This window comes from Vicugna pacos, chromosome 2, assembly GCF_048564905.1.
Source record: "Vicugna pacos chromosome 2, VicPac4, whole genome shotgun sequence".
Classification (NCBI taxonomy): domain Eukaryota; kingdom Metazoa; phylum Chordata; class Mammalia; order Artiodactyla; family Camelidae; genus Vicugna; species Vicugna pacos.
The window spans coordinates 116,624,638-116,647,461 of record NC_132988.1 but is presented as its reverse complement, the minus strand read 5'-3'; the positions used below and the strand labels follow the sequence as shown (position 1 = coordinate 116,647,461).

Sequence of the window (22,824 nt, the reverse complement as noted above, 5' to 3'; positions counted from 1 at the left end):
ACATAGTGATGAAGGTAACTGTCTACACACACGCAAACACACACACAAACGTACCCAAGTGTGGACATTCACAACCCTCCTCCTCTTCTTGTGGGTTTTTATACCATCTTCCTAGCCACCAATTTCTCCCCCTGCCAACCCATGCTTCAGTCTGCAGGCTCCATGAGCATCCTGAAATGGGAACTGGTCGCATCACTCCCCACATTAAAACCATTAGTGTCGCCTCATCTTCTACTAACGGGGCCAGCTTGCTGGGCAGGCGGTCGTACAGCGCTCTGCGCTCAGAAGGGCCCTGCACTTGGCCGAATGCTCTGGAGGTGCTGTCTTCCATCCTGGAAATGTCACCTTGTAAGGGGTTATAACGGGGCATGCGCGTGAGCAGAGCTTCCACATTCAGTGTGTGTGTCCCTCACTTCCACTTGGCATGTGCAGTGCTCCATGAGCAAAGGATTCTGGTGGAGGTTCAGCAAGACCCCGGTAAGTGTGTTCTGTCTACACCTGAGTAAGCAAGAAAACTGACAGCCCCTAAGAGACTAAACACTCTCCTCCAACCAGAAGTGACGTGCTTCAGATGGGGGAAGCAGCAACGGTGTTCTCAAGAGACTGCAATGGCCGGGGAATCCTCTCTTTTCCTTCTTGTGTTATTTCCCCGTGCTGCCTAATCACCGATGCTGAAATGATGACACGGAAGAAAAGGCAAAGATGAGAACCCCAGTTCCTCCTCCCTTCAGTCTCTCCTCACTCAGCAGTGAGCTGAGGCGGACAGGCTGGGTAGACCGTGCACACATCAAGTAGTGAAATGGAAACTGTTGAGTTAATTTTGTGCATTGTTTCCAGTGACCTGGTCAGAACAAAATACGTGTGCGTATACATACACTGTGTGAACTGTATGATCTCCCATGATTCTCCACACAAGTTAAATGCTCTTATATTTCCATTTAAAACTGGCATTGTACAGTACAGAGATGAATGGTAAAATTCTAGAGGATAATTTAAAATTTTAAGTGTTATTTTTCTAGATTGCTATTACATAGCAGATTAAAAAACACTGTGACCAACCAAGGAAAAGAGACCATGGAAGAAAGAAAAGCTTTATAGTTTACTATCTTTAATAGCATTTTTCTGATTTTTGAACAAGGGACCCCACATTTTTATTTTGCACTGAGTCTTGCAGATAATGTAGCCAGTTCTGACAACTTTGTGAATAAAAATCAAATTCCTTAGTATACAGACATGTGCAGATTTGTGTCCCCCCGAAACCTATATGCTGAAACCCTCGCTCCAAGGAGATGATGGTATTTGCAGGTGGGGACCTGGAGAGGTAGCTTAAATGAGGTCAGGAGGGTGGAGCCCTGAGATGGAATTGATGCCCTTTAGAGAGGCAGAGACTAGAGCTTTCTCCCTCCACCCAGTGAAGATACAAAAAGAACACAGCTGTCTGCAAAGCAAGAGAAGGTCTCACCAGCATCGTGATCTTGGACTGTCCCAGCATCCAGGACTGTAAGGAATAAGTGTCTGCTGTTTAAGCACCCAGTCTGCGGTATTCGCTGTGGTGACCCCGGGTGATGAAGACGTGCAGCAAGGAGCTCTAGGCACTGCAATGCCTGGCTCTGCCTAAGTCCCAGCCCCATCTCCATGGCTTTCCTCCCTCCTCCTCCAGCACCCCCGCTCCCCATTAACTCTGAACCGCCCTGTTCTCTCCACCCATCTCCCTCTGCACGTGCTGCTCTCTCAGCCTTAAAGGGCCTCCCCAGCCCCACCTCCTAGCTCTTTTCCTTCTTTCCCAAGTTACTTCTCCTCTTCAATGCCTCCTGTCCCTTCCGAGGACTGGCCTCAGGAACCGCCCCCTCTGCACACACTTCCTGGATCTGATCTGCAGCCTCCTCTGGAATGCTGCGTACAAGTTACTACACAACGGTAAAACTCAGCGCATTCATCTCTCAGGGACACCATAACAAAGTACCACCAACTGGGCAGCTTGAAACAACAGAAATGAAACAACAGCTCTGGAGGCTGGAAGCCCAGCATCAAGGTGTCAGCAGGGATGGCTTCCTCCGAGGCAGGGGGGAAGAATCGGCCCCGCGCCTCTCTCCCAGCATCTGCTGCACTGCCGGCAGCTTGGGGTGAGCCCTGGCTCGTAGTCCCACCACCCAGCCTCTCCCCTCACGCGCACATGGCACTTCCTTTGTGTGTGTGTGTGTCTGTCTTCGTGGTCAAATCTCTTTTTATAAGATTAGGGCCCACGCCAATGCCCTCTTTTTAACTTAATTACACCTGTCTCTCTAAATAAGGTCACCTTCAGAGGTACTGGGGGTTAGGCTTCAACAGCCTCATTTTCGGGGACTCAACTCAATCCACACCACCCTGAAGTCATTTTCTATTTTTCCCTCAAGTACCTAAGATGACGGACATTTTTTAAAAGGCAGGGGCCCAGTATCTAATTCTCCCTGAAACCCTACTCCAGCCCCCAAGCCCTCTGTAGGGGCTGCCAAGAGATTCAGCAAAAGGACTCGAACGTGCTTGATGCACATCAGTGGCATCAACCACCAAAGAGGGGCCAACTGCTCCCCGATTGCTGGTTCCCCACAGCTCGCCAGTCAGGCTTCTCAAAACAGGCCTGGCACCTTACTGACACGTAATGAGGGCTCAAGCAAGGAAGCTTGGAGGGCAGAGTCTGTCTGAACGGGCTGTTTCCTAGGAGAATGGAAATGAGAAATCCCCTGGGAGAACAGGGGTTGACAGCAGAAATCACTTTCTTTTTCGGGCTGAATGAAGCAGCAGCCCTCACCTGACTGCCTCATGCTGCCAAGTGTCCAGCCAGGTGCCTTCCTAAGGGCTCCCCACTCAACACACATCACCTCACTCCGTTCCCATGGTGACCAGGCCAGACTGCATCCCATCTTCCAGAGGAGAAGACTGAGGCTCAGGAAGGTTAAGGCATTGCTCCACAGTTACCCAGACAAGACAGAGGAAAATCAGGATTTAAACCTGTGTGACCCCAAATCTGTGTTTTAACCTCTCTGTCTGACCTTCAGTCGCAAAGTTTAATCTTATTTAATAAACCTCACACAGCACTTAATCTGTGCCAGACTAGGTAGTGAGTATTTTACATACAGTAACTCATTTACTCCTCAGAATCTTTTATGAAGTAAGGGTTAAGCCTCATTTTACAGATGAACTGAGGGTCAGGGAGGGGAAGAAACTTACTTGAGGTCACGCAGCTAGTCAGTGGCAGAGCCAGCGTGAAACTGCAGGCAGTCTGACTCCAGCGTCTAGGCTCCTAACCACTGTGCTACGGAAGGGGCATCCCTGTTGGAAGATTCCATGGTGGACCAGCAGGGGGCCTGGTGTGTCCCAGCGACACACAAACCCCGAGGCCCGTATCTTACCTCTAAGCTGGGCTGGAAAGTGGAGCGAAGATGGAGAGAGAAAGAGAAAGTTTAAAAGAGGGTCAAGCTGCTGCTCCAATGCTGGGAACTAAGTGTGGGGCTCACTTCCCTTCAGGGACCGGCCGTTCCATCCAAGCTCCTTTGGAAATGCCTGAGGGGGGCCTGCCCTGCACATCTCCACACGGCCCAAGCCCACATCCACATAGCAGCCGCCCAGGACCAATGCGAGTTCGGTCATTACAAATCCACCCAAAAAATATCCACTGAGCCAGTCACTGACGAAGGGGCTACAAAAGGTTAACACTATCTTGCAATGCTGAATATCACTGTTTTGCATCTATCTTCCTTTAGCTTGACTTTATCTGTCTTCCTATTTATAGACTTCTTCCTCCATTTTCAATTTAAGCTAGAAATACCAAGTGCCTTTGTAAAAAGTTCTATTCAAGTAAAATCATTCAAGACAGAGAAAAGTATTAAGTAAACAACTACAGGTAACATGTGGCTATGATATAAAAAAATAGTTCTGCAGGTGGGATGCAAATGACTGCATCTTGGCATGACAGAAAGAGCTTTCCAGTTACACAGAAAGAAGCGAGACCAAGGACCACAATTTTACCACCTAAGACAAATGAGTCCACCTCTCCAAACTCCAACAACCTCGGGTATGAAATGGAGCTAACGTTACCTCTCGTACTCTGAAGTGTTATTCTGAAGACCAAATAAAATCGTGTATGGAGAATGTTTGGCCCACAGTAGGTGTTTCTTAAACAGAATTTTTTGTTTTTCCTTTTCCCCAGTTTCTCTCCTTCAGACGCCAGGAGGGACCCTTTCACAGGTTCCACGGTGATGTTTCTTTGTCTCTTCTGACAGACACTCAAGGACAAGCAGCTACAAGACAGACACTCTTAAAGCCCTGGGGCCCACGCTAGACGGGACAAGCGGTCCTCACAGGGACTCCGGTCTCATGGGGGAGACAGACATTAATAGAGCTAACGGAGCACTTAACTACAGCCATGATACGTGCAATGATTAGCATGTGGTAGTTTGAGGGAGGCTCCCTGGGGGTCCTGACCCAGTCTGGGAATCAGATAAGGCACCTTGTAGAAAGATGAGTCGGGGATAACTAAGACCACTGGGGGGTAGGGGGGACAACAGGTGATAAGGCCCTGGGCAGGCATGCAACTTACAAGAAACTGAAAGACTGCTCGTGTGGCTGAAGAGTATATATAGTTGCACTGATTACAGGAAGAATGAGGAGAGTAACTCACTTGATGGGCGGGTGACCACGAGCCAGGTACCAGACTACCAAGTCCAAGTGCGCTGTCATTGAACTGGCGCCGTGAATTAAACTCACGCGAGATGAGATTAGCTGCGTGAGATGAGTAATCAAACTCACGCAGGAACTGAACTCACGCGAGATGAGATTAGATGGGTGAGATGAGTAATCAAACTCACGCAGGGAACTGAACTCACGCGAGATGAGACGCCAAGGGAGAAAAGGGCAGGTTGTAGACCCAGAGGGTCTTGGAGGACTCATAACGTTCCCAGTCATCACCAGGAGAGAGATGAAGCCACTAAGGACCACTAAGCACGAAACGATCGTACTTGAGATTTAAAGCTATAATTCTGGCGGTTGGATGGAGGTGCTGAAAGGGCAAGGGGGAGCATGGAGACCAGCTAGGAGGCAGCACAGGGGGCTCAGAGGGGCGACGTTTGAATGGACGTGGCGACGGTGTGGCTGGAAAGAAAGTGCAGACCGGGGAGATGTTTGGGAGGTAAAGTCAACGCAGCCAAGCGCCTGACTGGTTTTGTGGAGGTAAGGGAGATGGAAGTATCAAGGAAAATCTGAGACATTTGGGCTTCTGCAGCTGGGTAATCATGGTACTGTACACTAAGCTGGGAAACAAGGAACATGAATTTGACTGAGGTCGTTTTGAAATTTGAGGTATTAATTCTCTTGAGACGTTCGAGTGGGAAAAAAAATACACAGGAACACAGATTTGGAGCCCGGAGGAGAAACAAATTAAGGGAATAAATTACTCAGTCACTGTTATATTGGAATATGCACCAATTATTAATGTATCGTCTCAGCTCCAAATCCACTGCTTTGTGACGCTGGACAGGGCCCTGTAGACATTTGTTTCCAGCCAGCTTCGTGTTAGGCATGGACAATAGAGGGCGCAAGAGACACGCTGCCAGCCCCGAGTAGGAGGAAGGGACATCCTCTCCTCCGGTGTGCCGTTTTCCACCCTGCAGCAGTAGGCGGGCGTGCAGGCGGCCCTCATCGAGGAGCTGCAGCCAGCGTCCTGCGGCAAGTTTCTGTGCCACCCAGTAGGATGCCTGTCCTGCTGATAACCAGGGCCTGGCCAAACAGATGTGAAACACAGCCTAGGTGGAGAGGGGGGCCCTCTTCTTGACTTCTGAGTTCCTTACTTGTTCATGCACCCTCAGCCCTAGGAAGCAGCTGTTTTGCCTGAGTTGCTACTTCTGAATCTCCTGAGTCCTGACTTCTTTTCATAGTTAACCTTTTTACTAGATGACAGTTCTTTGTAGTACTTTTTGCCTTTGTAACGCTGCTGTGGCTTTGGTCTCCTGACTGCACTCAGACTGTAGAGGGTGACTGAACACATAGGGGCTGACAGGATCACCTGCGGAGACAGTGCAGAGCACTAAGGAACAGGTCCAAGGACTCAGTCTTGAGGAATTCCAAGATTTATTGCAAGGGAGAGGAGGCTGGTCTTACCAGGGAGACGGAGAAGGAACAGCTAACGAACATCATAAAGGATTCAAAAAGGGAAATCACAAAATAGGAGACAATCTTTGCAACGCTTATAACTGACAAAGAAGTGTCATCTAGAATATGCAAAGAACTACAAATCAATCAAAAAAGGCAGACTTCTAGTAGGAAAATTAACCAAGCTATGAACAGGTCCATCACCAAAGCGGGAACTAAATATATGAAGAAACCTCAACCTTGTGGATGAAGAAATGCAGTTTAAAACAACAATAAGATACCATTTTATACTCATTCAATTGGCAAATATGAAAAAGCCCACAACACTAAATATTGGCCAGAAAGTAGAGGTGTGTTGTCCTACAGGGTAGCTGCAAGCCACACGTGGCTTTTGAGCACTTTAAATGTAGCTAGTCCAAATTAAGATGTGCTGTTAAGTGTAAAATCCACACCCAATTTCAAAGGCTTTGTATGAGTAAAAGAATATAAAATATGTCAATAATTTTGACACTGAAATTATAATACTTTAGTTAGGTTAAATAAGATGTATTATTAAGTTCACCTAATTCTTTTTGTCTTTGTAATGTCACTACTAGAAAATTTGAAATTACAAATGTGGCTTGATTTGTAGACTTCATCATATTTCCTTAGAACAGCGCAGATGCAGAGCAATGGAAGTGTCTGTACATGGTTTCTCAGAGTGTAAACTGATACAACCACTTTGGAAAACCATTTGCCATTATCTTATAAAGTGGTACATACACCTATTCCATGACCCATACATATCCTAGAGAAATCCGTGCATATGTGCACCAGGAGGCATATACAAAATTGTTCACAGAAGCAGTGTTCATAATAGTTCCAAACTAGCAAGAATACAAGTGTCCGCTGTCAGAAGGAAGGCTAGAATTGATGGTGCAGTCACGTAATGGAACATTATACATTAGTGAAAGTGAAGAGAATGCAGCTATACACAGCATGGATAAATCTTAGAAACTCATCTTGAGCAAAAACAGCAAATCACAGACAAAAACTAAAACACGGTACCATTTTTGTAAATTTCATTGAGCAGTAACAAGTGAACACTGTGCAGTTAGGAATGACAAGGCGTGGAAAAGTGGGTGGGGTAAGGGAGACATGCCCAGAGCACTTCCAAAGAACTGGATATGTCTACTTCTCCACTTGGATTATGAGTTCATGGGTGAGCTCATTCTCTTACTTCCAAGAAAGAAAGACTTACAATCGTATGCTAGTTCTAAGAACCAAATGATCATGGTGACTCTAGTCAGAGTTATTTCGCTGAAATGATGAAGCCTGATGTAGTGACTTGAGGCACAGGTTGTCATGAGAATTTGAGGACACCAAGTGATGACTGCTTTCTCAGGAAAGATGGTCGTGAAAGTGAGGAGGGTTGGGTAGAAGACCTAAGGTGACGTGGGTATCAGGGAGAGCTTATTTTTATTTTTATAATCATAATTTAGTTGATTTACAATGTTGTCTTAGTTTCTGGTGTACAGCATAGTGATTCAGTCATACATATTTTTTTCATAGTTTCATTATAGATTATTATAAGATACTGAATGTAGTTCCCTGTGCTATACCGTAGGTCCTTGCTTTTTATCTCTTCTTTATATAGTACTTTGTATCTGCAAATCCCACCTTCTAATTTATCCCTCCCTACCTGTCCCCTTTGGTAACCATAAGTTTGTTAGCTATGGCTGTGAGTCTCTTTCTGTTTTGTGTTCATTTGTGTCTTTTTTTTTTTTGATTCCATATAACAGTGGTATCATATGATATTTATCTTTCTCTGTATGACTTACTTCTCTTAGTATGATAATCTCTAGGTCCATTCATGTTGCTGCAAATGGTATTATTTCATTCTTTTTTATGGCTGAGTAATATATATATATATATGATATGTGTGTGTGTATATATATATATATACACCACAACTTCTTTATCCAGTCATCTGTTGATGGACAGTTAGGTTGCTCCCATGTCTTGGCTATTGTAACTAGTGCTGCTATGGACACTGGGGTGCATGTATGTTTTCAAATTAGAGTTTTCTCCAAATACATGCCCAGGAGTGGGATTGCTGGATCATACAGTAGTTCTGTTTTTAGTTTTCTAATAAGTTAGGGAAAGTTTGCTTTAAAAATATAAGTCACTATGTACAGATTAACACTGAGGAGAGGACTTCTGCTTCTGGTCGACTAGAGTGTTTTTGGTCAGCCTTCCTGCTAATAAAAACTAGAATAACTATACAAAATAAATCTTCAGAAAATCTGTCTGAAGGACTCATAGAGCTGTCAAGGGAGTAAGGAACTGTGGGTTAAATAATTACAAAAAAAAAGAAAAGCCAAGAGATGGGTCCAGCATTTGGGGTCGCTCTTCCTCAAGAGGCAGCTGCCAAATCTGAGAGCGGCTTTCAGGAGGCTGAGAAGCCAAGCAAGGTGTGAAACCCTCACCGGCTTTAGGGCCAGGACATACACTAACAGCCAGAGCCTCCCAAGGAAGAAGAGGCTTCATAAACCCGGTGCTTCTCGTAAGGAACCCCAAGGGCTTCATTCCAGGAGTGACTGTGAAAAGGATGAAAAGAGTCCTCACAGGATGTCTGATCATCTCAAGCTCCGTGAAGACTGAGATGAAATGTAACCCCTGGCATTCCAGCTTAGCTATTTACAAAAAGCAAAAGGAAAACATTTCTGAGGAAACAGAGCATTATCCAAAGCCCCAAATTATCTCTATACTGTTTCCTAAATAATGCCCAGCATGTTCAAAAAAAAAAAAAACTACCACCAGGCAAGTAAGAAAACAAGAGATGTCTAAAAGGAAACAGTTGACAACAGAAATAGAAGGTTACCAAATAATGGAGTCATCAAACATGTCTTCTAAGTAAACATGATTGATATGTTTAATTAAAAAGCCAGTTCTGAGAATTTCAGCAGCAGTGGAAAGCCATTAAAATGAACCAAATGGTGGTTCTAGAACTGAAAAGTGCAATAAGCTATGTTGAGAACTTGATAGTTATACTGGATAGCAGACAGACAGGCCTGAAATGATTACAAAAGAAATAGGCTAGAAGAAAATATTTGATCAGAAAGTAAAGAGAAATAAAAGAATCTTTAAAGATACAGAAATACTGTCAGAGCCGTGTGGGGCATAGCGCTAAGGCATACAGTACCTGTGCAATTTGAGTTCGACGGTGTGAGGAGAAAGAGAAAGTGTCACAGTGTTACTAGAAGGCTAAGTAAGAATCCTGCAAAACCGTCAGTGCTGTTCAGGCACAGTCACCAGAAGCATGAGCCACAGCAGAAAGTGGCTGGGACACCACATCTCTGCACACTGGAATTAAATTTCTGAAAACAAAATAGAAAATCTTAAAATCAGCTAGACAGATAAAATGTATCTGCTTAGTACTGACAGCTGTCTTTTAATCAGAAACAATAAAAGCCACAAGACAACAGAATTATATCTTCAAAATGCTGAAGGTAAAAGCTGTCAACATAGAACCTGATATCCAGAAGAAGAATCATTCATAAAGTTTAAATAAAGACAATTTCAGAAGAATGGTAAGTGAGAAGGCTCATCACCAGACGGCATACACTAAAGGGAATGCTAAAGAAAGCACTTCAGGCAGAGTGAAGGTAATTTCAATGGGAACTTCTAAGTGAAGGAAGAAATAACAGAATATGTGAGTAAATATAATCAACGATCTAAGATTCTGTCTCAAAAATCTAGAAAAAGAACATTACGTTAAACCTAAAATTACACAGGAGAAAATTAAAATAACAAATCAGTGAATCATTAGCAAACAAATAAAAATGAACAAAGCCAAGGCTATTTATAAATTTAAAAAACTGATAAACTCAGGCAAGACCAATGAAAATAAAGGAGAGGGAAAATACAAATTACCAAAGTCAGTACTGAAAAAGAAGACATCACTACAGATCCTACAACCACTGAAAAGATTAAAAGGCTGTTATGAACAAAGTTACGCCACTACATTTGAACTTAGAAATAATAACAATCCTACACAGACTCTTACAGAGAATTGCAAGCAATGGTATACTTCCAAATTTTTTTAAGGAGACCAATATAACCTTGATACCAAAAAACTAACGAAGACATTAAAAGTGTGCTCTTTCTTGCTGTTCTTTGGAAGAGTTTGTGGAGTATTATTATTTCTAACATTTGGAAGAATTCACATAGACATGAATTCATGAAGACACCTAGGCTTAGACCTTCCTTCGCAATAAAGTTTTTATTTTTATTACAGACTCAATTCTTTAATAGATACAGAATTACTCTAACATTTAAATTCTTGTAAGTTGTATTTTTCAAAGTAGTTATTTTATCTAAGTTTCAAGTGTATTGGCATAATGTTCACAATATCCTCACAAAAAATTTAGAAACAAAATATTAGCAAATCAGATTGAATAATTTACCACTCATGAGAAAGTCGGTTTTATGTCAAAAATGAAAGGTTGATTTAATATTTTAAAATGCTCTAAAATTTTAATTCTTCACCTAGTCAGAAAAAGGAGAAAAACCACATATCATCTCAACAGATGGAGAAAAATCATTTACTTAAACTCAGCCCTCATTGATAATAAAAACTCTTCAGCAAATCAGGATAGAATGAAATAAGGTGATACAGGTGTCTACAATAACAATATAGCTAACATAACAATGGTAAAATAGCAAACACGTTCTGTCTGAAGAAGGCTGGTTTTGGTAAGTGTGCCAACTAGGATAGACTGTGTTATGCTGCATAACAAGCAGCCCCAATCTCAGTGACTTAAAACAGCAGAGGTTTCTGTCTCACCGATGCCATGTCCCAGATCAGGTTGGCTGGTTGTGGGTATGGCCTCCATTCCACTCTGGGCTCACTCTGGGAACCAGGCTGAAGTCATTTCCACCCTCCAGAGCACTGTAGTTGCCCAAACAGAGGAGGAAAGAAACAAAGTGACATCTGGTTCTTAAATACTTTTTCCAGGATGTGACACACATCACCTCTGCTGACACTGATCCAAGCAAGTCACACAGTCCCACATAACTTCAAGGGACAGGGAAGTATAATTTTTTTGTATGCATAGAAGTGAGCAGGGACAGGATAGGGGTGAACAGCGGTAAAGTCCCACAGTGAGTGAATGGGATGTTATATCACTGACTTCACAGATGGAGTACTTCTGGGAGATGAACCAGATGCCAAAATCCTGTGAATAAGGACACTCCGAGGAGGTCATACAAATTTGGCTACTAAGCCTGATTTTCTCTTGCTGGGTAGTTCTGTTGTGCCAGGCCTCCCCTGGCATCCTGAACTGTTTGTCCCATTGCTGTCTGCATGAGAATATCCCTTTAGGGTGTCAGGACCCTCGCTGCTCTTTCTAGAACACTTTCTCCATCTCTGTGTACAGTTGCTCAGAGCTCAGATTTTAGATAACTGAGTATTGTTAAGAATATTTTGTTCCTTCCAGTTCTCTCAGGAAAATGCCTAAGCTCAGTGCTAGCTTATGCTGTTTGATCCTCCTAAAATACCGATCCTTTTTCCCTCAAAGCGTTTAAACCCTTCCCTCAAGACTCAACAGAAACCTGTCGCCACCCTAACACCCTATTCACTCCAGCTCGGAGCATGAGAGCCATCCCCCCTCTCTCCACCCTTTGGCTCTCCCCCGCAAAAGGAATTTTGTCTTTCGCGGAAAGCAGTGGGGAGAAGCTCTGCCTTTTCTCTCACTGGGAAGAGAACTGATACCCCAGATCACGATCCATAAGAGTCTGATATCCACTGACCATTACAGATTGTCATTTAAAAAAATGTCTTGGGGGTTCTCTGCGACTGGGAGTCACAATCCCAGAGCCCACTTTACAGACTCAAAGTTCTCTGCCCGGGCAAGTCTCAAAAGTTGAAATGAGGAGGAGGGTATAGCTCAAGTGGCAGAGCACACGCTTAGCATGCATGAGGTCTTGGGTTCAATCCCCAGTGCCTCCATCAAAAAAAAAAAAAAAAAAAACCTAAATAAATAAATAAAACTAATTACCTCCCCCTGCAAAAAGAAAAAAAAGTTGAAATGAAGGGAAAGGAGCAGAAAGGCCATTCTGGACTCAAATCCAAGTCAGTTGTCTAAATCAACTTTACTGGTAAAGAGTCTGAAATTTCTGCATTGGTTTTTCAGTAGCTTCTGAACCCAGAATAATGTAAGAAATCGGCCCCCAATAAGTGATGACTTTCATCTCTCATTCAACAAAGAGCTGCTCTAGGCCTTCCCTGGCCCCGTCCTAGGCCATGCAGACACAAGCGTGAAAAGGGAAGGATGACTGCTCCCCAGTGAGCCACAGATCAGTGCGGAGGTGGACATGCAACCTGGCAATTAAATAAAATAAGCTGAAGTGTTCCCACCATGTTTCAAGGAACACAAAAATAACAGGTGCCGGAGAGGACAGCTGTGTTTGCTTTCACCTGCCTGCCCAGCGTCCATGGCCCTTCTTCTAAAGATACCCCAGTGTTCCCTGAGAGTATTCTGCACATATCTTCTTAGTCTAAATGCCCCAAGGGAAGTCAACTCTACACCGTGAATTCAAGGGTGGGCACGTGGTCCAGCCTGGCCAATTAGAGCTCAGCCTCCCTGGTCACAGCCACTGGTTCAACACGGGCCCACGGCTTCATCAGAACCCATCAGAACTAACCCTGGGATGTTTTCTGCAACAACAATGAAAAAGATGCTCCCTTTTCCAAACTTGGAGCTGTGAGGTTGCGAGCCGGGGGCTGGAAGGGCCTCCGGAGGAGACAGCCAGCTGCAGCCACACAGGGGAGGGAATCCAAGAAGGAAAATTCAGGAACCTGGTTCCACCCCCGGCCAATAAGAGCGACACCTTTGTTCATTCATGTAGCCATTCATCCATCAAAAATCTGCTGGGCACCTGTTACGTCCCAGGTGTTCTTTTCGGCCTTGGAAACACAGCAGTGAATAAATCATACCGCATCTCTACTTGAAGGAGCCTGTAACCCCCCTGGAGGAGATAAATGACGCCCACTTGAACGAGATTGCTCTGGCTGCTGCACTGAGGTGCCACTGAAGGGGTAAGGGGAAAAGGAAGGTTACTGTAATAACCTAGGTGAGAGATGTGACCCTGCCTGGGACCAGAATGGAAGTGATGCAGGTGGTGAGAAGTGGCCAAAGCCAGTTCATCCCCTTCAAAGGCACTCATGTCACTTCCCTGTCACCTGCAGCTAGAGGAGGAGAACAAGCCATGTCCTGTCTACTTCTGGATGCCACCCACATCAAATGCCCTGTTACTTCAGATACCACTAAGAAAGAAATGCTACCAACTAATCTATGACGTGATTCTTTCTCATCCCTTGAAAGTGCTCTTTCAGATCTATTCTTTAACATCTAAGTAGGAACAGCTATGACCACATGCAAACAATAAAACTACATCACGAACACCGCCTTGAACAACAGTGACCATAAAGCACATCCCAATGTCAAAACCATTAAACCAAGAGAAAACGTGTGCCTTATAATCAGTGAAACAGAACAGCGTGCATACATATGTCTGACATTACAGGGATGATGGATGCATGTTTTATCCTCACGACATCCATACTTATTTTTATGAGGGTTGGGAGGTATAAACGCATCCTACAATTCATTTCTACTTAACCATCTCAGACTGATTTATGGCCATTTTCTTCATCCCCCATGTACAAGACAAATCAAAATGAATTTTTAAATGGGACATGGATCTTAAAATCTAAGGTTTACCTCCTAGACTCTTGCATTAGACACACACATGCCTTATACAGATGTGGACACCAAGCCCTTAAGCCCACATCCCTCACATGGCCACCTCTCTAGCCTCCATCCCTGTACATATTCTAGAGATAAGAGCAAAGCTTATTCAAAGCAATTCTAAGCTTTCTCAGGGTATTTTTGGTTTTCACCTTCTGCACAGACCACAAGTGGTACAGGTTGGAAAACCAGGTGTAAAATGAGTGAGCTTGCCTAAAGTTCCAAAAAGAGTTGAAACAAAGTTGGAAGTGAATCCTGCAGCCTCAGAGAAAGGACTGTCTCCGAGTAAAGCATGATTGCAACTGAGGGGAGTGATTTTTTCATTTTCATTGCCAGAATACGTGTGTGCGCGCGCGCGCACGTGTGTGTGTGTGTGTGTGTGTGTGTATGCCATCTATTTATTTAAACCAAGAAGATGCTTTCACGTTCTAGACTGCACGTGCGATTACCTGGCCCAGTAATAAAAAAAACACTTCTTTTTAAGTGCCCCTGTAACCCACAACAATCTGAAATGAAAATACCCAGAGCTGGTTCTGAGGTTGTGAAATCAATACCCTCAAATGTGGACACTGGCCATAAATTGGTAAAATGTTGTTTAAAAAACCCTTTGGAAATGCAATTTAAGAACATGTTTCTGGAATCCTAAAAAGTAATCAATCCTTTGATCCACTAATCTTGCTCCTTGCACCTCATTGAAGGAATTCACTTAAAAGAAGAGAAATGCTGTATGTACAAAATTTTCAAACAACTTATAAGGATGAAAAGCTGATCTGGGTGCCTCCTCCAAAAAGAAAAAAGAAAGAAAAGCTGAAAGCAGCCTGCACATCTAACAAGAAAACATTTAAGTAAATTATGATAGTTCCATCTGATGGAGTATTACAGCTCATTAAAATAATAACTGTGAAGACATTATGGCAACATAAAGTACTTAAAATCTGATGCTAAGAGAAAAAGCAGAAATCATTTTATTTGTGGCAAGTGTACTTTTATATAAAAATGTCTAGACGTGGATAAAAACAGGAAAGGAAAAAATAACTTAAAAACAGTTTTGACATGACTCTGGAATGGTAGATAATTTTGTTTTCAGTCCCAGAACTAATATTACGATATGACTGCTCAACAAATGTTTTTATTTGCATTCTTTTTTATTGAAGCAGTCAGTTTACAACGTAGTGTCAATTTCTGGCACACAGCATCATGTTTCAGTCACACATGTACATATGTATATTCCTTTTCACATTCTTTTTCATTACAGGTTACTACAAGATGCTGAATATAGTTCCCTGTGCTACACAGTACAAAGTTGTTATTTATCTATTTTATATTAGTAGCTAGTATTTGCAAATCTGAAACTCCCAACTTATCCCTCCTTACCCCCCTTTATCCCCCAGTAACTGTAAGTTTGTTCTCTATGTCTTTGAGTTTCTTTCTGTTTTGTAATAAGTTCATTTGTGTCTTTTTTTTTTTTTAGATTCCACATATAAGTGATATTCTATGGTATTTTTCTTTCACTTTCTAGCTTGTTTCACTTAGAATGATCTCCAGGTCCATCCATGTTACTGCAAATGGCATTATTTTATTCTTTTTATGGCTGAGCAGTATTCCATTGTGTAAATATACCCCAACTTCATCCATTCATCTGCTGATGGACTTTTAGGTCGTTTCCACATCTTGGCTATTGTAAATAGTGCTGCTATGAACACTGGGGTGCATGTATCTTTTCAAATTAAAGTTCCTTCTATCCAGAGTGGGATTGCTGGATCACATGGTAAGTCTATGTTTAGTTTTTTTAAGGAATCTCCACACTGTTTTCCATAGGGGCTGCACCCATTTACATTCCCATCAGCAGCACAGGATGGTTCCTTTTCTCCACAGTCTCTCCAGCGTTTATTATTTGCAGACTTCTGAATGATGGCCATTCTGATTGGTGTGAGGTGATAACCTCATTGCAGTTTTGATTTGTATTTCCCTAATGATTAGCAATATTGAACATCTTTTCCTGCGCCTTCTGCAAATGTTTTCTGAAGGTGGTATCTGAGATGCCTGTTGCTAACGACCAAGTGCTGTCAGATGTGTCGTTACCATCTTCCTGTAGGTATCTGCACAAAGAGACCTCCATCAGAGCCTGGTCTGTGTGGTGGTCTCAGTCGGTGTGGTCCTACATATCTGTGAGAGATGCATTTTCCTGTAGGCCCCCAGAGGTGGCACAAGGAAGAGCGTTAGGTGCCAGACACTGGTGTTAGGCAGGCCTGTGGGTGATTCCCAGCTGATCCATACACAGGCCATGGGACCCTGGGCAGTTTTCCCGAGGTCCTCTGTAAACTCTCTAGCAAAATGCAGGTTCTGAGACCTCCCTGGCTGAGCTGTGATATTAATTCCTAGTGAGGTATGAAAAGTTGTCCACAAAGGCATCAGTAAGTTACAGCTGCTGTTAATATTATGTGGATGCAAGTTAAATGTTTGCCGTCAGAATGTAGATGGTCATGGTACAGTTACGCAGTGGCATATTTTCAGCTCTCGTTTAGCTTTAAATTGCTTATGAGACAGATCTGTTCTGGCCAGGCAGGTGTCTGCATCATCAGCCACCCAATAACTGGTTTGGGAGAGCGAGTTCATTCACTGGACCATGTCACTGCCCTGCTTAAAATCCTTCAGTGATTACAGATGCCTATAAAGTCAAGTCCAAACACATGGCCACTGGGCCCTTTCAGGCCGGCCCAGCACTCAGTGTTCATCTCCTGTGACTTCCAGCCTCACACTCCACACTGTAGGAGTACTCAAGCCCCTACGATCTCCGCAGTGAGTCATGATGACTCTTTACCATCTGTCTTTGCACATTCTGTTCCCCTCCTCAAAACACCCTTCCGCCTCTACTGACGTCTCCTTCCTGGGAACTCCTACCATTTCTGCAAGACCTAGTCTAAAAGAAAGACTTCTCAGACCCTCGTCCCTGCCCCCGGGTTAGGGCCCCTCCTCTAGGATGCAGGATGCCAGTCGCCCAAGTTCACTGCACTGTCTTGGCTGGCTATCTGCTCTATGAGCTTCCTGAGGGTTAGAGCTTTAACTTCATCCTCTCTGTATCCCTGCTGCCCAGCACAAGGGTGGGTGCAGAAAGGACGATCAGTCAACACCTACGAAATCAACGAATCAATTGGCAGCAAATAGCAGTGTTTCACTTACACCGGTATTGAGAAAGATGCTGGCAAAAATCAAACAAGTTAATGTTTCACTGAGCTGGAAGCCGGCAAAATGAGAGTCCTAACCTGGTATTTCAACCCGCCCCAAAACAGGTAGTTGACCTTGAGCCTGACCACTCTTGGAATGAGGAACAACAGCAGAAAATCAAAAGGTTGGCTACGCCAGATATAACTATATTGCCAATAAATATGTCAAAGCATGTATCCTGGGATAAAGGATCAAGACCAGTGTCGATACAAGGGAGGCAAATTTCCTCTGCAAATTCAAGACAAAGATGCTAAGAAAGTTACCTAAAGGATGACCTTTGACCCAGGCTGTTACCATGAACCTCTAACACTGGGGCTGGTATATACGTTTGTGCTTTCTTCTGGGAAAGGAGTCCCTGGCTTTCATCAAAGAATCCTGTTACGGGCTGAACTTCGTCCCCTCCAAACTTCAGATATCGGAACTCCAACCTCCAACATGACTATATTTGGAGACAGGGCTTTTAAGGAGATAATTCATGTTCAGCAAGGTCATAAGGATGGGGCCCTAATCCTATGGGACTGGTGTTCTTATAAAAAGAGGAAGAGTCAGCAGAGCTCTGTCTCCTCCCGTGCACAGGGGAAAGGCCATGGGAGGACCCAAGGAGAAGGGGCTGTCTGCCAGCCAGGAAGGGGGTTCTCACCAGAACTCAACCCTGCTGACACTTTGATCTTGGACTTTCAGCCTCCAAAACAGGGAGAAAATACATTTCTGTTGCTAAGCCCCCACCAGCAACAAACTGCTGTTTACGCATCTGTGGTATCTTGTTACAACAGCCCGAGCAGACTAATACACGTCCCTTCCCCAGAGTAGACAGGAAACCTTTGACTTGCTGAGAACAGAGAGTTTCTGGCCCAGGTCCTCCTCTCCATCTGTCAATGAGTGTATCTTCTCATAGGGTCTGAGCAACTCGGAATGTAACCGCACAGGACAGAAGTGCTTCAAAAGGGCCAAGCCTGTCCCACATCCACCCCAAGAGGGCCGTCCCATAGCAGAGCACACATTTGAATACTGATTTCACTGTCAAGATCACTTTCAAGGGGCAGGTATAGCTCAGTGGGAGAACATGTGCTTAACATGCACAAGGTCCTGGGTTCAATACCCAGTCCTTCCCTTAAAAATAAATAATAAATAAATAAACCTAATCATCTTCCCCACACAAAAGAAAAATAAAATAATAATTAAAAAAAAGATAACTCTGATTTCCAGAGAGCAGTTCAGGATCACTGTGAACTTGGCTGGGGAAGAGTTCAGCTACATGGTGTCCAAATGCATCCTGGGACACACAGGAGCCTCCTCCACCACCCGTCTACCTCTTCTCTGTCCTCTCCTGGCTCTCCACCTGCCTGTGCTCCAGACTAAACAACCAGGAAGGGCTCAGCCCTCCTTGCATCCCCAGGTCCCTGCACTGGCCCCCGTCACTGCTGTTATCACCACGAATGGTCCCTGGTTATTCAGCGCCACTAGACTAGGAGCTCCTTTAAGAAAGGACCAAATGGGCCTGGCTTATTGAATTACATTGACTGTATTCAGGTGTCTTTTGAGAGGGACTGCCGGGACAAGCATCTGACTATCACCCTCAGCCTTGGTAGATCAGAGACCATGATCTGTGCCCACAAACCTATGCCTGGGCACGGAAAGCACTGCCTTCAGGGCAGACTTTCCAGCCTCAAAGCCAGCTCCGACCAGAGCACATCCCTTCCTCCAACTGTAAAATGGAAAAACGAAAGTACCAATCTCACAGGTGACCACAGACAAAGCCCTAGAACAGTGCGTGGTACCCGGAATACGCTCAGTAGTCCCAGCTCTTGTCTGGGGCAAGCGGAGGCTGGAGAAACCAGTGCAACAGGAAACCGAGCTTTTCGAGGCAAGGAGTTAACACTCTGTGCAGAGCTCTGTACTGATTATATTTACAAGGCACTTCTCGCATGAATTACCAGCGGTTAGTAAGGCAGTAGGTGGTATCACACTTCTCATCTCCTGCGTGAAGAAATAAAGGTTTCAGAGAGTTTAAGTAAGCTGCCCACAGACACACAGCGCTGGAAAAGGGGTTCTGCTAGGTCAAATAACGAGCTCTACCGACCTGAGCATCCAGGAACCCCAGCTCTGGAGTTCTGATGAGGTTGGCCCGCCTGCACCACTCCTCCACCTGGGAGGCTGCCAGCCGCGGGACGCCTTCCGCCCAGCCACAGAGTTTAAACCAAGAAAAGTTTCCTGAGGCCGCCCTGGGCGACTGAGGACGGCAGCATGGAACCTGCCCGAGCACGAGCCCGATGCGTAGTGTACACACACACACACACACACACGCACACACGCACCCAGCCTCCTTCAGCCCGGGCTCTGAAGGAGACCTAGGCTTCCTCGGAGCCGAGCAACATCCAAACTCGCCTCTGAAGTAACTCATCCCTCCTGTTCCCCCCAAGTGAAGCCTTCGGATTCAGTCTCCTCTCGGAATCCGCCGCCCGGGCCCGCGCCCGGCACCGTCCCCGCCCCCAAGGGGCACCGACACGGAGGAGTTGGGTAGAAGCCCGGCGCTCGGCCAAGGGTGACGGAAGGAGGGATGTCCGGCCGATGCCCGAGGGGGCGGCGCGGGGCGGGCGCCCCTCGCCCTCTTACCTTCCTCATTCTCGTCAAACACCGGGGGCTTGTGGGAGTGGTTCCCGCCCATATTCCGCCGGGGCGGCTGCCGCTGCTGCCGCTACTACATGCCCGGCGGCCGGGACGCGGGGTGCAGGGTGCGGGGTGCCGGCGCGGGATGCGAGGCGAGCGCCCAGCCCAGGCTGCAGCGGCGCGCCGAGCGGGAGGGAGCCGAGCGCCGCGCAGGGGCGGGAACCGCGCCCGCCGCGCCCCCTCCTCCCGGGCGGCGCTCTCCCGCGGCGCCCGCCGCGCCCCCGCCGCGCTCGCTCGTCCGCCGCGCCCCGCGCCCGGGCCACCGAGCCGCGCTCCTCGCCAGCTGCGGCGGGCGGGAGATCGGAGGCGGCGCAGGAGTAGGAGGAGCAGGAGCAGGAGGGGAAGGAGGGGGCGCGCGGGCGAAGCGCCGCTGGGAGCCGGGGGCAGCCTGGAAGAGAAGGGCGCATCCGGCGAGCGCAGCACTAGGGGTCGCCAGGAGGAGAGGGCGCGGGCCGCCACCTCCCCCCCGCACCCACCCAATCTGCGTGCAGGGTCAGCCCGGAGGGGTCGGGTTGCTCCGTCCAGGCACAAAGCGAGCATCGTGAGCCTCTACTATGTGCTGGTCCCCAGCTAAGCGCTTTATAAGCACGATCCCAAGTTAACCGCTCAACAACCCGACAGTTAGAAAAATCACTGTTGTCCGTTTTCGAGTCAGGTAGACTGAGGTTCAGGGGTAAAGGAGCCGTTCGGTCAGTAGGTGGTCTGTCGTGGCTCCGAAAGGAGCCCCCTCAGTCCCCATGGGCTTTCTTTGCCTACTCGGGCTGAGACCCGAGCAGCGCTGTGTCCGCCAGTTCTGCAACAGAAGCTTTTCTTCTCAGTGAAATGTTTAATGAGCAGGAGTCTAGACCCTTTTGGACTCAATCTGACCTCTTCATTCTACCGGGGAAACTGAGTTTCAAAGGGGGCGTGGTTTGCTCAAAACCCCTCTGTGTGAGCAGTTGTGCGTGGGCTGCGGGATTCCCCCGAAATTGAGCCAAGTGGCCTGAGTCTGATAAAAAGGCGGTTCGCATCCGGGTCCTTGAGGCCCTGGCGGCGGGAGCTGGGAACCCCAGTCCAGGGACAGGTATGCTAAGGACGGGGAAGCGATGGGGGCACCCCGAGTCTCGTGGGGCAAGCGTGGACTCTCAGAGGGCGCTCCCTAAGGGAAACGCTGGTTACCCGCGCAGTGCAGGCCTCCGCGCCCTGCGCGCCAGGCTACGGGAAAATCTTTGGCCACATCCTGCCATCTGCTGGGCACCTTAAGCCACTGGCAGTGCTTTGAAATTGGTGTTCCTTTCTATGTCCCCATCGTGTCTGCCCCACCCCTAAATCCCCCCCCCCACCCGGGGGGGGGTCAGGGTTGATGGGAGGGATGTCTCTGTCTAACACAGCAAGAAAGCTCCCAGAGACAGCTGGAAGAAGTTGAGAAGATGGAGCCAGCCCCATCCAGCTGAATTTTCAAACTGCTAGGCCTCAGTTTGAGTCCTATCAGACAAGCCTCATTAACAGAACTGGTTCTACCACTTACAGGCTACTTGTTTCCCAACCCCGGAGTTCTCATCTGTTGAATGGGGAGGTTGATATTGTAACAGAAAAGAACAAATCTGACTCCATATTAGATCTGTTCCTTTGGCTTTAACCCTGTGCCCTGTTTTCTAGGCTTCGCCTTGCTGGTTCTGCACCTTTTGTACAAGAATGTTACCTTTAGCCTGAAATATACAGGAGAGCCCCTTCTCAAGGCTCTGACCTTTAAAGTTATTAACACCTTTGCACTTATATAAAGATAATAAGTTGCAGAATAGAAAATAACATTTGTTTTGATAGAGGTTTTACAGGGGCAGCATGACCTGACCGACATGGACAGCTGCAAGAACAAAGGATTCTAAAAGCAAAGAATTCCTACACCAAGAAGTTTGCACCAACCAACCACACCCCTTCCCCTTTTTAGTATAAAAGGACTTGGGGAAGATGGTTCTCCAAGACATTAGTCTGCCATTTTCTCCGTCTGCCAGCTTTACGAATAAAGTCACTATTCCTTGCCCCAGCCCCTCGTCTCCTGATTTATTGGCCTGTTGTGCGGCGAGCAGAACAAGTTTGGACTAAGTAACAATATTAACTCCTCAGCATTGCTATAAGGATTATATCAAATAGTATTTATGAAAGCGGGCAACAGTGCCTGGCAGGGAACAAATGATCAATAAATACTCCTTGCTTTCCAGTCTGCACACAGCATTGACTGGGTGGCCAGTCTGCAGCAGGCAAGGTACTGAACCAAGATAAAGGAGACACAGCCCCTAGATCAAGAGGCAGGAGAAGGGATGGTGAGAGCTGTGAGTGCTAGGCCCTATTCTGCCCAGATTTCATACCACTTTGCCACTCCCTGGCAAGCTTAACCTCTGTTGGCCTCAGTTTGTCCACCTGTAAAATGGGGATAATAATAGTATTTCTCCCTCTTGGGTCGTTATGAGAAACAAACCAGTTGATGTTGGTGCCTGGAACATAATAAGCACAACACAGCTGTTATTTATCATCCTGAGTAATGAGCTATGGTGTAAATTGTACTATTTGCTCACAATTCTTCCTTCTCCCCCTGTCCTCAACATGGCTCACTGAGATGAGGGGGCATCTCCTACTTTCCCACGATCAATGTGGAACTTGCCATAAGTTTTACTTTGGCCAATGGTCCATGGGAGGACATGATGTACAATGTGCCACGTGACAGCCTTAAGATGACACGTGTTTCAGCTCTCTCGTCCTTTTGCTGTCTACCATGAGAAGAGCTGGCCCTCAGTAGCCTCTGCTCCTAGAGTGAGAGACCCAAGGAGTACACCTAAACCCCACCTGTATCCCTAAGTAGAGCTACAAGTTCATAAGCAAGAAAAATATGGGTTCTTGTAAGCCACTGAGATTTGGGGGTGGGGGTGGATTGTTTCACAGCATCATCACAGAAAGAGCTGATGAATACATATATTAAATTACCAGTCATGCATGCAAAGACTATGAGTGTGATTTGTACTGTGTAGAAGGGATCCCAGTA

At 46.0% G+C, this 22,824-nt stretch overlaps 1 protein-coding gene across 5 annotated transcripts in view; it reads right to left on the bottom strand.

The window, feature by feature from the left end:
• Positions 1–20,054, bottom strand: part of STK32B (serine/threonine kinase 32B) — a 310,710-nt gene extending 290,656 nt beyond the window's left edge. For 2 of the 5 annotated variants that reach the window (XM_006216367.4, XM_031686033.2), the window contains exon 1: positions 19,755–20,054. In XM_006216367.4, coding sequence (XP_006216429.2) covers positions 19,755–19,806 — 52 coding nt within the window. In that variant the 5' untranslated portion in view covers positions 19,807–20,054. Of the gene's footprint in view, positions 1–4,576; positions 4,614–4,657; positions 4,740–19,754 lie in introns of those variants that run through there. The other 3 variants (XM_072946368.1, XM_072946373.1, XM_072946376.1) reach the window with 3 other exon arrangements.
• Positions 20,055–22,824: the final 2,770 nt, after the last annotated feature.